We start from the raw sequence: 16,751 nt of genomic DNA, 5'->3' as shown, positions 1-16,751 counted from the left end.
ATACGCCTCTGCGGAAGTGTAGGAAAATTGGATTCTCTAGGCTCATCGGCTAGCCACATGACGGCATACAGCGAGCCATGACACAATTTGAACTGAACGCCCGGTATATATTTACAATTTTGTACTGTTTACTCGCCCGTGGCGGAGTGGTTAACCTCTCTGCCTTCAACCGCAGCGGCCCGGGTTCGATTCCCGCCTGAGTCACGAAAGAATTTGTGGTGAACAAAGTGGGCGCGAAGGGTTTTTCTCGGGGTTCTCCCGTTTCCCCTCACACTTTATCGATATTATTCCACCATACTCCAAAATCACCCTCACTCTGCGAGGTCCCGAGCCAAGCCTCCAGAAAAAATAAAAAAAATGGCTAAAAAGTTGTACACATTGTGTTTAATAGAGACTATTACTAATTTTGTAGGTCTACTGTTCGAATATTCTTCTCGCAGATCATCTGAAAAGTTCGTGCTCACGTACTCGATTTTCTCGTAATTATAAATCTCCATTTCTTGTATTCTTCTTCTAATTTCCTTACCATATAATTGGCGCCGTCTGCTATATTAGTTACTATGGCCTGAAAAGTGAGGAGAAAGTGTATATATACATAGGTCCCATTACTTTACATTTCTCTGTCGTTCTGTTAGCACCACAACCATAATACACATCCTGAACAAAGTTGGTCACATTGTATTGTACATGCCTAGTCTTGCAGTGAACCTTTTCATTTGATAATTTTTCTTTAAGCTTTGATCCTAATTTAAATATACTTACTTACTTACAAATGGATTTTAAGGAACCCGAAGGTTCATTGCCGCCCTCACATAAACCCGCCAATGGTCCCTATCCTGTGCAAGATTAATCCAGTCTCTATCATCATATCCCACCTCCCTCAAATCCATTTTAATATTATCATCCCATCTACGTCTCGGCCTCCCTAAAGGTCTTTTTCCCTCCAGTCTCCCAACTAACACTCTATATGCATTTCTGGATTCGCCTATACGTGCTACATGCCCTGCCCATCTCAAACGTCTGGATTTAATGTTCCTAATTATGTCAGGTGAAGAAAGCAATGCGTGCAGTTCTGCGTTGTGTAACTTTCTCCATTCTCCTGTAACTTCATCCCGCTTAGCCCCAAATATTTTCCTAAGCACCTTATTCTCAAACACCCTTAACCTATGTTCCTCTCTCAGAGTGAGAGTCCAAGTTTCACAACCATACAGAACAACCGGTAATATAACTGTTTTATAAATTCTAACTTTCAGATTTTTGGACAGCAGACTGGATGATAAGAGCTTCTCAACCGAATAATAACACGCATTTCCCATATTTATTCTGCGTTTAATTTCCTCCCGAGTGTCATTTATATTTGTTACTCTTGCTCCAAGATATTTGAATTTTTCCACCTCTTCGAAGGATAAATCTCCAATTTTTATATTTCCATTTCCTACAATATTCTGGTCACGAGACATAATCATATACTTAGTCTTTTCGGGATTTACATCCAAACCGGTCGCTTTACTTGCTTCAAGTAAAATTTCCGTGTTTTCCCTAATCGTTTGTGGATTTTCTCCTAACATATTCACGTCATCCGCATAGACAAGAAGCTGATATAACCTGTTCAATTCCAAACCCTGCCTGTTATCCTGAACTTTCCTAATGGCATATTCTAAAGCGAAGTTAAAAAGTAAAGGTGATAGTGCATCTCCCTCCTTCAGCCCGCAGTGAATTGGAAAAGCATCAGATAGAAACTGACCTATACGGACTCTGCTGTATGTTTCACTGAGACACATTTTAATTAATCGAACTAGTTTCTTGGGAATACCAAATTCAATAAGAATATCATATAATACTTCCCTCTTAACCGAGTCATATGCCTTTTTGAAGTCTATGAATAACTGATGTACTGTACCCTTATACTCCCATTTTTTCTCAGGATTCGTAACAAGCTGTTTTTTACGGTGATGGGTTGTTAGACCTTCGCCCAACCCCCAAGCTGGAGGACCACCCCTTATCGGCTGTCCACGACTGCTTATTCAATATAATTCGCAGCTACCCTCCATATCTGGAGGCCGTCTCCTCTATCCCTAATTTAAATATGCATTTGTTATTTAAACATAACTTCTTAACGAGACGAATGTAGGACATATATCGTAAATAAACAGAAACTTGTAGAATTGCGAAACTGAAAGTGAAAGATATTAAAAATGATATAGATAACAGCGATATCACAAATTAAAAAAGGCTGGTTTATTTTCAAACAATGCACGCATATGGTACGTACGTACATACATGCTTCTATACACATATCTACAAACGTTAAATGCATACGTCATACAAGGAAATATTCCTGCCCAATTATGAGCACAAAAGCAAAGCTACTTCATATCAGAGCAGCAGTACTCAGCCTGGTTTCCATTCATTTTAACACCAAGTCGCAGCAGAGGCACGCATGAAGTTTTAACATTTAGTTTTTACCTACATCCGTTTAAATTACACTTCCCATCGTTTCTACGCTTGCTTCAATTCAATAACTTGAATATTATCTACAAGTATCATCCACAGAAGCTTCCTCTTGTAAATGTTATAAAATGTTATGTTTTATTTAACGACGCTCGCAACTGCAGAGGTTATATCAGCGTCGCCGGATGTGCCGGAATTTTGTCCCGCAGTTCTTTTACATGCCAGTAAATCTACTGACATGAGCCTGTCGCATTTAAGCACACTTAAATGCCATCGACCTGGCCAGGGATCGAACCCGCAACCTTGGGCATAGAAGGCCAGCGCTATACCAACTCGCCAACCAGGTCGACTTCCTCTTGTAAACTCTACTGCTACGCACTATTTTCCTTTAATGTAACGTCTTCCGTTTTGGATCTAAGAGATTTCATTCTACCTTCCTATTCATGTTAACGTACAATCTTGGTCTTTCTCGTTTGCTAGGATTTTGTTAGTGTTGATTCTACACTTATTTTCAAAAAGTACAAGACATCCTATGTGTGTGTCTATATATATATATATATATATATATATATATATATATATATATATATATATATATATACAGGGTGTTTCCGAGGTGGTGTTACAAACTTTCAGGGATGATGGCGAAGAGCACATTTATCAATTTGAGATAAGGAACCCTGGTACGGAAATGACTGAGTCGAAAGTTACAAGCAAAAAATAGTTGTGTGGAAATAGAATTGTAATTTGGCACCACGTGCCCTCCTTCCCTTAACTTTTGGAACAGCCGTGGAAAAATGGTATGGGCCGGATGTCTCCTACGTGGGTACTTGTCCCGATATAATCTGTGAGCTTGTCTACTGTTCCCATTGGCTCATCCGTATTCGAAAATCAGGTCTGCTTATTCCGCTCTCGTGTACTCCTCCATTTCACTAGGACTGATCGACTGGACACTGCAGCTTGTACACATACACTGCTGTCTACAGACGTGCATATCAGGACTGACCATGTCCGTTACACATTACGCTGTCTGCATTGCTTTAGTGTAGTTTCCTGTCCCCACCCCTCAGACAGCGCACTGAATGGAATACTGTAAGTAGACAACGTAAACAACGTCAGATGAATACAGTATGTGTAAGATGTACAGATAAACATACATAAATAAGGTGTACAGAGGAATAAAATTATTTCATTTCCACAGAACTATTTTTGCTTGTAACTTTCGACTCGATCATTTTCGGACCAGGATTCCTTATCTCAAATTGATACATGTGCCTTTCGCCATCATCCCTGAAAGTTTGTAACACCACCTCGAAAACAACCTGTATGTGTGTATATGTGTGTGTGTGTGCCAAACCCCTGAAAAATCCATAGACACTTGTGACGGACAAGGTCGTAGTTGGGGTTTTTCTCGGGGTTCTCCCATTTTTTCCCATATTAGACATCTACATCATTCCATCACCATTTCTCTATTTCGTCATCATTCCATAGCATCCCCCGATCGCCGGCTGGCGACGCACGGAGGGGGCTGGCCTAGGGACGAAGGAGTTGCCTGTTAGAAACTGGGTACGCAGCGAACCTTAGTGTAGTCAGCCGGTGTGGGTTTGGGAATGCGCCTAGCTTGAGGGCTAGCACAATAGATCGTAAAAGGTTGCAGTACTGGTCCACTGTGCCCCCTCCCGCAAATTCCAAATTCCAATTCTATGTATGCACTGTATGTATGTATGTATGTATGTATGTATGTATGTATGTATGTATGTATGTATGTATGTACAGTATATAGTCTAAGCATTTGCATGAGATGAATATATCTATAAAGTAAAAGAAAACATCGTAACCAAAAAAAAAAAATTGCTCAAAGTTTCAGCGCAAATTGATGACAAATTTAGTGTTGAGTTCAAACTAGTATCATTAGGATTAGGTGGCACTGTTTTAAGATGTGACTACCATATGCAGTTTTATCAGTCATAATTTAGTCTTTCCGTGAGACAAGCCGTGCGTTTTCCGAGAATACAGTGTTACGATTATCTCTCTCCTATTCCCTCTCCCCCTCGTGTTTGCTCAGGTGTGAGAATACACACTGCACTGTACTCACTGCTACAAGCCTTTTCTCTATAACTCATACGGCGACCTGTGTGAAAGTCTCCCTCATATTATTTTCTTACTAGCCTATATCGAAATGATAATTAAAAAAATGAAACTTATAAACCATTTTCATCACTCAGGGCGTACTATTATACTAAGGCCGTATTCTTAGCTACCAACATAGGCCTCTACTGTGGTACCTGGTGTGACCAGCATTCCCACGCTGTAACATCGAGCTCAGGAAGAAGTTCGAATCCTCACTGCGGTCATTATATGGTTCAATTATTTCAAAGATTTTCCACAGTTGTCAGGTAATTCCTTGATAAATTAACGGATTCATATCGACAAATGACGCTACTAGTGGATGAAGGGATTATGTTACAAATATTATCGTACACAAATAACATATTCTTCATTCACCAAGGGCCGATTTCACCAAACATATTTAACTTTGACAATTAATATTGGAGAAAAATTCGCTCCGGCGCCGGGGATCGAACCCGGCTCCTTGGTTCTACGTACTAAGCGCCCTGACCACTGACCTACGCTGAATTCAATCCACAGCACCGGATCGAACCTTCCTCCTTCAGTGTTTCCCTTTGTGGCCTGACTCCAAGTTAGGCATATATTGTACTGTATGTTGACGTATATTTCTAGTGTCAACTGCCATTATACTAGGAGCGGACTCAGTTAAGTGGCTTATTTGGCCGGGATTCCGCAGTTAAGTGCACTGCTAGCTATGAGAATATTATGGATTTATTAATTTGTCCTACAGAATAATCTCTGTAATGTTGACAATTAATATTTGAGGAGAAAAATTCTCGTGACCAGAACATAGTACGAAATGGAAATACAAAAATTGGAAATTTATCTTTCGAAAAGGTGGAAAAATTAAAATACCTTGGAGCAATAATAACATATAAAAATGACACTCGAGAGGAAATTAAACGCAGAATAAGTATGGGAAATGCCTATTATTATTCGATTGAAAAGGTATTATCATCCAGTCTGCTTTCAAAATAACTGAAAGAATTTATAAAAAGTTTTGTTCTGCATGGCTGTGAAACTTGGACTCTCACTTTGAGAGAGGAATAGAGGTCAAGGGTGTTTGAGAATAAGGTGCTTAGGAAAATATTTGAGGTTAATAGGGATGAAATTACAGGAGAATGGAGAAAGTTACACAACGCAGAACTGCACGCACTGTATTCTTCACCTAATATAATTAGGAACATTAAATCCAGACGTTTGAGATTGGCAGGGCATGTAGCACGTATGGGCGACTCTAGAAATGCCATAGAATGTTAGTTGGAAGATCAGAGGGAAAAAGACATTTGGGCAGGCCGAGAGGTAAATGGGAAGATATTAAAATGGATTTGAGGGAGGTGGGATATGATGGTGGGGACTGGATTAATCTTGCTCATGATAGGGACCGATGGCGGGCTTATGTGAGGGCGGCAATGAATCTTCAGGTTCTCTAAAAGCCATTTGTATGGGAAAATGTAAATTGATTGCTGGGGTATCCGGAGAGGAAAAAAAATTATTTATAATCTGTTTAAACAAAAGGGGTAGTACTAAAATAATTTGTAAAAAAAAAGTCTGAGAATATAATTGGTAAGATAGCAGTGAAGGGTGAATCTGAGAGATATCTTAAAAGTGATCAACTCTTCTATTCAAACAAGGCCTAACTCGGCGACACAAAGACATGCCAAAATGTTTGTGCGGCTAGATGTGGACGGCTGCGACATACGTGAAGAAAGAATAGTAATTGGAGTGAGTGCGGGATGGGATGGATCCACCTGTCACCCCCATGCGAACACAGCTGTCGCACGCATATGCCATTCCCCAGAGGGGCGTTGCTGCTCTGATCGCCCGACCGTTTATACGCTACATGATATCGCAACACCGCACACAATGTATAACCCTTAATCCAAAGCGACGGTAATCCCTCACTACACAGATAACGAGGACCAGATAAAATCAGCCGTTCCTTTCATTCGGAAATTAATAAAGCTTGTGTGTAGTGTCGGTGAATTCATGGATAAAAATAATTAGGTGACGTGGACGGAACTGTACGACATTATTAACACGGCACCTATCTGAAGAGTGCGGGAAATATATTATGAAAAACGTCAATCAGAATGACCAAGAAAGGAGGCTTACTAAATCAGGCGTCGGCACACTATAACACGCGTACCACCTCCGGTTCGCAATAAATTTCAGCCACAAAAACTTGAAAAGAAGGAGGAAAAAATTAGCGTCACAGGGCCGACACATACTTTTCCATGGGTTTCGTAATAATTCAATTTCTTTATTATGTTTTTTTAACTGGTGATTTTACGACCCTTTATCCAACTGTTTTGGTTATCTAGCGTCTGAATGAGATGAAGGTGATAATGCCAGCGAAATGAGTCCAGGGTCCAGCGCCGAAAATTACCCAGCATTTGCTCTTAATGGGTTGAGGAAAGAAACCTCAATCAGAATTTGAACCCGGGCACGCTCGTTTCACAGTCAGGCAGGCTAACCACTACTCCAGAGCGGTGGACATTTATAATGTTTAGAATGATATTATTCATTGTTTATTTTCGTTAACTAGCGTTCAAAAGGACGGCCAAGTAGCTCACTTGGTGGAGCAAGTGGCTACGGAATAAAAGGTCCCAGGTTCAACACCAGGTGGTAGTGGGATTTTTAACAACGCTGTATCAACTTCTATGTTATTTAGCGTAAAGGGAATTGATGTCAGCGCGATGGTATGTGGTGAGATGAGGCCGAAATTCGCCATGTCATTATCTGTCATTATCCATTTTTTTACTTGTTTCTTTAGCGACGCTGTATCGACTATTGGGTTATTCAGCGTCGATGGAATTGTGATAGCGAAATGGCATTTGGCGAGATGCCGAGAATTCGTCATAGATTAACAGAGGAACTGAGTTAAGGGTGTTCGAGAATAAGATGCTTAGGAAAATATTTGGGGCTAAGAGGGATGAATTACAGGAGAATGGAGAAAGTTACACAACACAGAACTGCACGCATTTTATTCTTCACCTGACATAATTAGGAACATTAAATCCAGACGTTTGAGATGGGCAGGGCATGTAGCACGTATGGGCGAATCCAGAAATGCTTATAGTATGTTAGTTGGGAGGCCGGAGGGAAAAAGACCTTTGGGGAAGCCGAGACGTAGATGGAGGATAATATAAAAATGGATTTGAGGGAGGTGGGATATGATGATAGAGACTGGATTAATCTTGCTCAGGATAGGGACCGATGGCGGGCTTATGTGAGGGCGGAAATGAACCTCCGGGTTCCTTAAAAGCCAGTAAGTAAGTAAGTAAGTAAGAAAATGATATTATATACTGTATATATAATGTCGAAATTAGACTACACGCCTAACACACAGTCCCTGTAAATAGACCTACGTGGTTTAGACGCGGTTCCTTGAAGAGAGTCTTGTCGATGTTTATCCTAATAATAATAATAATAATAATAATAATAATAATAATAATAATAATAATAATAATAATAATAATAAATTATGATAAAATAATAAACTTTTGACGATGCGCCCTGGTACTATTTTATGTACGACCACATCCCTGGTAAGCACTATTATTTCAGAAAACAGACAGTATACAATTTCAGACTCAGGTCTGCCCAGCTATTGATAACTAGACCTCGGATTTTTAGGCTTGTTTAGCGCAGGCTGAAACATACGTTCTCTAATTCACTCAGTTTTAGGCAATATCATCGCTCGAGAGTTTCTCGTGTTGCATACATTTAGGGATTTTTACATAAAATTGTCACGATATGAGATGAAACAGAACAGCCACATAACTGTGAGGAAGACATGGACTATTTTCGTGATAGGCTGGGATATTTTTTGGCTGTGAATGGTTCTCATTTTAAGCATCTGTGATAAAGTTCGGTTAGTTATAGTGTTTTGTTTAGTTCTATGGCTTACTCGACATGATTTTAGATACTTATTTGTCTCAAGTTTTAAGTCCAGGAAACAAGTTTAATAAATTGTTAAAAGACATGGAACGGGTGAATAGGTAAAGTCTCTACGCATTCATACATAAAATTTAATGGAGATTCGGAATATGTAAATTTTAATATAGGGTGCCATTTAAAAAAAAATAGTTTACTATCACACCTTCTATGTCTGAATAACTGTTTTCGAACACTGGTATAATATTGTATGGTTTATCTCGAACAGTTTTTGTACAAAACTTTTTTTTGTAAAATTAAAATTTAAGAAGTTATTAACAATATTATTCCATACTTATTGTTCACTCTGTATAATTGCAATGCAGTTTAGGGGTACGCTAGCAAAAAACACTGAATACCACTGGTTTAGAGTATACGAGAGTGTCACGCGATTTTAAATTAATTACATCTTCAATGTGCCGCGTGTTAAAAAGCAAAAGTTGAAAAACGCTGCTCTAGTGACTAGTGTTCAACATCAAGGGGGTGAGTGGCTTGTTGTTGCTGTTATTATTATTATTATTATTATTATTATTATTATTATTATTATTATTATTACTCAAGGGGCCCAAGTGTTACTTTTGCCTGGGGTCTATACTATACTTGATTCGTTCCTGATCGAACACCCCGATCGCATCTCTGGACACGTAGGCAAACGTGCCTATCACCTGAGCTACGCGGATGGCCAACATTCCCGCATCACATCTATTTTACAATACTCTAATGCAGGCCTGGGAGCTATTAACTCGATTGATTCCAGATCACCCCTTAACTGCTCATTCTACCTTCCCCAGCTGAGACAGCTATGTTTTGGTGCGGTACTAGCGGACAGGAAGGTCAGTGACGGATTGTAAAATGATTTTACGAACTTTCGGCTCTCGCTGGTAGTCTAAAATCCACCACTGATACACAGAACCTTACTCTGCGTTTGTTTATAAGGCGGTGTAAGCGAAAAGGACGTGGGCGGGGGGTTTCTGCGTCCCTTCCACTTTTGAACTTGTGTTCTGGGCTGCTCTAATGACTATCGGTTTCTCTTGAACATTGTGTGTGTTTTAATCTGCCGTTCCTATCACCCACAATGTTGACAGAGTCGCTGATAATATAATGTTCAGTGTTTAGCATCTTAAGGTGATTGTGTTAGTGGGTCTTTGCTGCAGCTCAATGGGTAATGAATTCAGTTGACACAGAAAACTTAAAGAAAAAATTCTGTCTGTCTGTGTGTGCGTGTGGATGTGTGTGTGCACTGGGATGAAAAAGAAATGCCGAGACGAAGTCGCTTTCGATTTTAAACATTTCGTGTTATGAGGACTTCGCTTAGGAAATAACAGAAAAAGAGATCCACAGAAGGTACTGCATTCAATTTTCAGTTCTGTATTTATATTTATAATATAGGCTACTTTTATATTTATAACAAAATTGATACGTTTTTATTAATACAATATGAAACGTAACTGGCCGTACCTGATTGTAACAATGACAGCATCCATGGATAATAAGGAAGGCTGTGGAATATCATATAAACTGCAGTTCCACTATTTTCGTGTAGCATTCGTATTAATGTTGTAAAATAAAATTATATGAATAATTTAAATTCATATTAAATAATAACTTGAACACGTTATAAAAGTCGTATTTACACGTTTTTTAAACTAATCTCAGAAAAAATAACTTTCCACCTCGCCATGTTTGCTAAAGTCCTCGGAAAACAATAATAATTTCGTATCGGCATTTCTTTTGCAGCTCAGTGTACGTGCACATACACACGCAAGTTTGAACAGACGTGCATAGGCCTACAACCGCGTAACGTTAAGAGTGACGTTCCATTTTATAATGTAAATACTAGGAGTCTTAATCTCCCAGCAAAGACGAACTCACTTTCTCATGGACACCTCTATTCCTATACATACCGGATATGCCTCAACATACTCCACACTTGCACCGATGAATATACTTACTTACAAATGGCTCTTAAGGAACCCGAAGGATCCACACCTGTGGAGTAACGGTTAGCAAGTCTAGCCGCGAAACCAGGTGGCCCGGGTTCGATTCCCGGTCGGGGCAAGTTACCTGGTTGAGGTTTTTTCCAGGGTTTTCCCTCAATCCAATATGAGCAAATGCTGGGTAACTTTCGGTGTTGGACCCCGGACTCATTTCACCGGCATTATCACCTTCATCTCATTCAGACGCTAAATAATTTAAGATGTTGATAAAGCGTCGTAAAATAACCTACTAAAATAAAAGGAACCCGAAGGTTCATTGCAGCCCTCACATAAGCCCGCCATCGGTCCCTATCCTGTGCAAGATTAATCCAGTCTCTACCATCATATCCCACCTCCCTCAAATCCATTTTAATATTATCCTCCCATCTACGTCTCGGCCTCCCCAAAGGTATTTTTCCCTCCGGTCTCCCAACTAACACACTATATGCATTTCTGGATTCGCCCATACGTGCTTTATGTCAGGTGAAGAATACAATGCGTGCAGTTCTGCGTTGTGTAACTTTCTCCATTCTCCTGTAACTTCATCCCGCTTAGCCCCAAATATTTTCCTAAGCACCTTATTCTCAAACACCCTTAAGCTATGTTCCTCTCTCAGAGTGAGAGTCAAAGTTTCACAACTATACAGAACAACCGGTAATATTCTAACTTTCAGATTTTTGGACAGCAGACTAGATGATAAGAGCTTCTCAACCGAATAATAACACGCATTTCCCATATTTATTCTGCGTTTAATTTCCTCCCGAGTGTCATTTATATTTGTTACTGTTGCTCCAAGATATTTGAATTTTTCCACCCCTTCGAAGGATAAATCTCCAATTTTTATATTTCCATTTCCTACAATATTCTGGTCACGAGACATAATCATATACTTTGTCTTTTCGGGATTTACTTCCAAACCGATCGCTTTACTTGCTTCAAGTAAAATTTCCGTGTTTTCCCTAATCGTTTGTGGATTTTCTCCCAACATATTCACGTCATCCGCATAGACAAGAAGCTGATGTAACCCGTTCAATTCCAAACCCTGCCTCTTATCCTGAACTTTCCTAATGGCATATTCTAAAGCGAAGTTAAAAAGTAAAGGTGATAGTGCATCTCCCTGCTTTAGCCCGCAATGAATTGGAAAGGCATCAGATAGAAACTGACCTATACGGACTCTGCTGTAAGTTTCACTGAGACACATTTTAATTAATCGAACTAGTTTCTTCGGAATACCAAATTCAATAAGAATATCATATAATACTTCCCTCTTAACCGAGTCATATGCCTTTTTGAAATCTATGAATAACTGATGTACTGTACCCTTATACTCCCATTTTTTTCTCCATTATTTGTCGAATACAAAAAATCTGATCAATAGTCGATCTATTACGCCTAAAACCGCATTGATGATCCCCAATAATTTCATCTACGTACGGAGCTAATCTTCTCAAAAGAATATTGGACAAAATTTTGTACGACGTCAACAAAAGTGATATTCCTAAAGTTACCACAGTTAGAGAAAACCGTCACGAAGATTTCTTGTAATACCGGTACTTAAACACAAAATTATCTCAACAGAATATTATAGTTATGTATATTTTTATGTATAGGTGGTAACCCTGATGTGACGCAAAGCACACGAATTCCTCACGGAGGCGCGCCGTCCTGATAACACTATTTCTGTGTATTTACCCAGCAAGGTGGGACATACTGAGAAAGCGGCGATATTGCATAATTCTTCCATTTGGCATTATTAGGAACTGCAGAGCATCCTATCCTTTGTACACCTGTAAAAAACGCATATAACGGTATCCTTCAGTTTGTTGAGAGTTGCATCAAACTGAAGACAGCAATGAAATTCGCGTTATGATGGTATTGTCAGTTAACCAGAAATGTTATTGTCTCATTATATAAAGTATGAAGTCATTACACTGTTCTGATGAAACCTGCATCCGGGAGAATGTACACCCTCTGACATGGAAATTGGTCGCTGTTCAGAGACCCAGTCCCACCTCACAATAGTTCAGGAATCAACGTTTGCGCTTTACATAGAGAGATTCGAAGCCCGATCTTTGTAACGAGAAGAGAAACCTCTATCGCTAAGCCATAAAAGCTTCGTAGGGAATATGTCGTTTCGTGACATACAGATACGCCGTTGTTACGACTTGATTTCATCCTCGGACGTCGATGCTTAATAATTCCCCGTATTAATCTCACGTTAAACCGAACGACAGAAAAATTCACACTACAGGAGCGCGACCATTTTCCGTGTCAAAGGGTGTACGTAGTGGTTACCGTAGTAACAACATATGAATATTCTTGGAGAGTCAGGCTGCAATTCAAGCACTTGCAAATTACAGTTTTTTTTCTAAATAGGTCTGGAATTGCCTACAAAACCTTAAAAAAAACTGGCAAAACACAACAAAGCAACAATTGGGTGGGTGTCAGGGCATAAGGGAGTAATAGGCAATGAGAGAGCAGATCAGTGGCGAAGCTCTTAAAAATGTTTGAGGCTTATCCTACCCAAAAAATTGAGTTGTTATACCTAGTAACAGTAGGCCTATAAGTTCGTAATAATGATGTATCGCAACACTTTGTTTCACTCCGATCCTTCCATATATATTAACTTCACTGTTGGCAGCACTCCAGTATGTAGAGTTCAGTACGAGGCTTTTAGTATAAAGCCTCTAAAGGCACGGCTACGACTTTGACTCGTAAGTTTGAGAGAGGGGGCCGAAAAGGGGGTATCGATTGACCACATCTCCGAATGAATCGAGGCTAGCTTTCCGTGACAGTATTTTATTGTTCTTCTATGAATGCGTTGAGTTGTTGAATTTTAATTTAATCCAAAATGCATGCGTGTGTGGTTACATTGTTAATTTTGTGTAAAATGGCTCTTACTGAGAGAACATTGAGGTCATTATCTGTAAAATTAAAAGAAAAACCGTTTTCAAGTTGGACGTATTAAACAAAATGTGCTTACAAAGATAGGAGATCGACACTACATATTAAAATAACGGATGGAGGAAGACAAAATAGAAATTTTCAATTTTCATAGTATAAGAAATATCCTCGGCTAACAGGATGCTCTGAGACAAATAAGTTACGTATATTGTTATGACTACATTCTGTTTGGGGGTGAAAATGAATGGTCAACATCCTCTTGTTGGGTCTGTGTCACAAAAAATATTGATAGAAAAGCGAAAAAACATCAGCTGTATAAAAAGGTATAAAGAAGATAAGAAGATTTCTTCAGCCTACCCAGTAGCTTCGCCACTGGAGCAGATACCCTTGCAAGGAAAGGATCTGCTGAAACATTTACTGGACATGAGCCAGTATTTGGCATTCCTATCTCCACAAAGTTGACCATGTCACCACATGTGCATTTTCGAAAACACGACGAACATAATATTAATCTTCCTAGTACTCACCAGAATGCGCCTCTGTAATTCTTCATTTCGTTGTCGGAGTTCAGTTATCTGAAAAAGAAGAAAGCAACTGTTAGAAGGTCCACACCTGTGGAGTAACGGTTAGCGCGTCTGGCCGCGAAACCAGGTGGCCCGGGTTCGATCCCCGGTCGGGGCAAGTTACCTGGTTGAGGTTTTTCCGGGGTTTTCCCTCAACCCAATATGAGCAAATGCTGGGTAACTGTCGGTGTTGGATCCTGGACTCATTTCACCGGCATTATCACCTTCATCTCATTCAGACGCTAAATAACCTAAGATGTTGATAAAGCGTCGTAAAATAACCTACTAAAAATTGTTAGAATATGATTTTGTAACTCTTTGGAAAATGTTTGAAATAGGTGCGACTACAGTTTCTACGCCCCATAATCCTCCGCGAAATACAGTCAAATATTCAATTGTTTCGGTCGTGGATTTATCGGGGAATTTCAGACTTCTTGTGACATTACTATAGATTATTTTATCTCTATTTTGGAGCTTATTTTATCATATCGGTGAATATTTCGTGGAAATATCAGTTAGGAAACAGCATATAAAATTAATATTATGTATAACTAACTACATGTAAAAATCGAGTTAGTAATTTCAATTGTTACAAATTTTCTTATACTTTCAATATTATGAACATTAAATTACTTGAATAAAAATGTTCAATGAAAAATAGGCCTACTTCCAATCACTGCATAACATTGGTTTACACATGTTTAGAAAAAGTATTGAAAAGTAGCCTGACCAATCCACAAACCAGGGCGAGTTCAATCTGATACCAAACAGCAAATCTTATACCGGTTTACAGTACTTAACCATTCTGCTCTGGAATATAACGTCTGAGAATACTTTCAACATGACAAATGAACTCGTTGATCAGATAAAATATCTGTTTAAGTGGAAAACCCTCTCTCACTATCGATGTTGAGACAGAAAACCACAGCACTCGAAGACATGTTGAAACAAACTGTTGTGATGCTCGTCTGACTCAAAGAGCTTGTAAACTGAAACTATACTTCGTTCCATAAATTCTGACATGATAAATAAAGAGAGGAGAGAAGTATAATTGCTATTGAATCAATAGCAGGGACCTCAATCCACGCTTGACTTGAAGTTGGGCGGTCTGAAGCGTTCTACCCTCGCCCAACTTCAAGACATGCGTGGAATGAGACCCCTGCCATTGGTTGAGTAGCAATATTATACTTCTCTTCTCCTCTGCTGGCAATGTGTTTACTTCTCCTGTCAGACATTATGGAACAAAGTATAGTATGCAAACTCTTCGGTCTCTGCAAAGACGTTGTAGGATCGTTGTTCACAGCTCACGCGAAGCTTCAAAAGACAGACAATATCAATTTTTGTATTTTATTTGAAAATATATGTTTGTTCGTGGAAAAATGTGTTTTCAAGTACCGGTACTGATTTCGTGAAAATGAGGCTATTTAGTTGAAATTATTAGATTTCGCGGTCAATATAATTCATCCATTTTGTGAATAGAATAAAGTTCTCAAACTTTCGCGTAAATTATTTCGTTGATAGGTATTAAAAAATCACACCACTATCACTTAAAGTTTACTTTCTGTTAAGTATTAAAATTCGTTAAACCAGCATGTTTACCCATCCCTGATGACATTGTATTGTATTGTATTTATTAGCATTCCATGGTATTCGTACATTGCTTCACAGCTAAAATATGGAACAAGTCAAAAAACTTAATACTACTATAAAGTCTTAATTTATAGTCGCAGTCTACTTGAAATATATACAGAAGATGTTTACAGTATAACACAAAGTTTTAGTATCAATTTCATGAACCGTTGTTGAATGTCATGAATTCACCTACAGAATAGAAGGCGTGAGAAAGTAGGTACTTCTTTAATTTGGCCCTAAATAATCTTATGTTTTGAGACACGATTTGAGTTGCCTATTTGAATAATGTTGAAGACGTTTCAGGGACATTTTGTATACAGAATGAACCCAAGTACTGTCAATAATTTCAGAGGGTTAATCTTTGAGCTATTTTAAACAAAAAAAAAAAGTATGATACAATTTTGTCCGCTTTTTGCTTCCTTTTCGAGATAAAAATTATTTTAAATTAAACATTTCATAGTGTGTTTTGGGAAAGCCATTGATTTAATCCCCAATAAGCTCAATTAATTTAACGGAACAGAGTTTTATGATAATAAATGACTGAAAGAATTTTAGTTTTGTCGTTTAAATGTGCTGAAATTTGATCCGAACAAATGTAACGTTTCGTTCTAAAAAGGAATTTTAAAATGTTACATTTCTTCGAATCAAATTTCTGCATATTTAAAGAACAAAATTAAATTCCTTCCAATCGTTTATTATCTTAATAGACTGCTCTCTTAAATTGACTGAGCATATTGGGAATTAAAATCAATGGAATAATTTCGAGGGAAAAATTGTTCCGAGGCCAGGCATCGAACCCGGGACCGTTGGTTAAACGTACTAACGTTCTGGCAACTGAGCTACCCGAGAACTCCACCAGACACCGATCCAATTTTTCCCTCTATATCCACAGACTTCAAAGTGGGCTGACAAACGTCAAGTAACCAACATTGAGTGCACACTAACTCTGTGTGACTTAAATTGTGGTTTTCTGTTAACGAACAGTGACGTGTATTATGCAAATCAAGCTTTCGGGTATAACGCCCTGTAAAGTTGATTTGACGGTTGTCAGCCCACTTTGAGGTCTGTGGATATAGAGAGAAAAATTGGATCGGTGTCTGGTAGAGTTCCCGGTAGCTTAGTTGGTGATCGTTGGTACGTTTAACCAAAGGTCCCG

General features: G+C 38.9%; 1 protein-coding gene across 1 annotated transcript in view; it reads right to left on the bottom strand.

Moving 5' to 3' along the window:
* Nucleotides 1–16,751, bottom strand: part of Gmap (Golgi microtubule-associated protein) — a 190,198-nt gene that overhangs the window by 152,192 nt on the left and 21,255 nt on the right. Inside the window, exon 3 of the mRNA XM_069842445.1 lies at nucleotides 13,928–13,975. Coding sequence (XP_069698546.1) covers nucleotides 13,928–13,975 — 48 coding nt within the window. The remainder of the gene's footprint in view (nucleotides 1–13,927; nucleotides 13,976–16,751) is intronic.

The sequence above is a fragment of the Periplaneta americana genome, chromosome 12 (assembly GCF_040183065.1).
Source record: "Periplaneta americana isolate PAMFEO1 chromosome 12, P.americana_PAMFEO1_priV1, whole genome shotgun sequence".
NCBI lineage: Eukaryota > Metazoa > Arthropoda > Insecta > Blattodea > Blattidae > Periplaneta > Periplaneta americana.
This window is presented reverse-complemented; position numbering and strand designations above follow the sequence as displayed.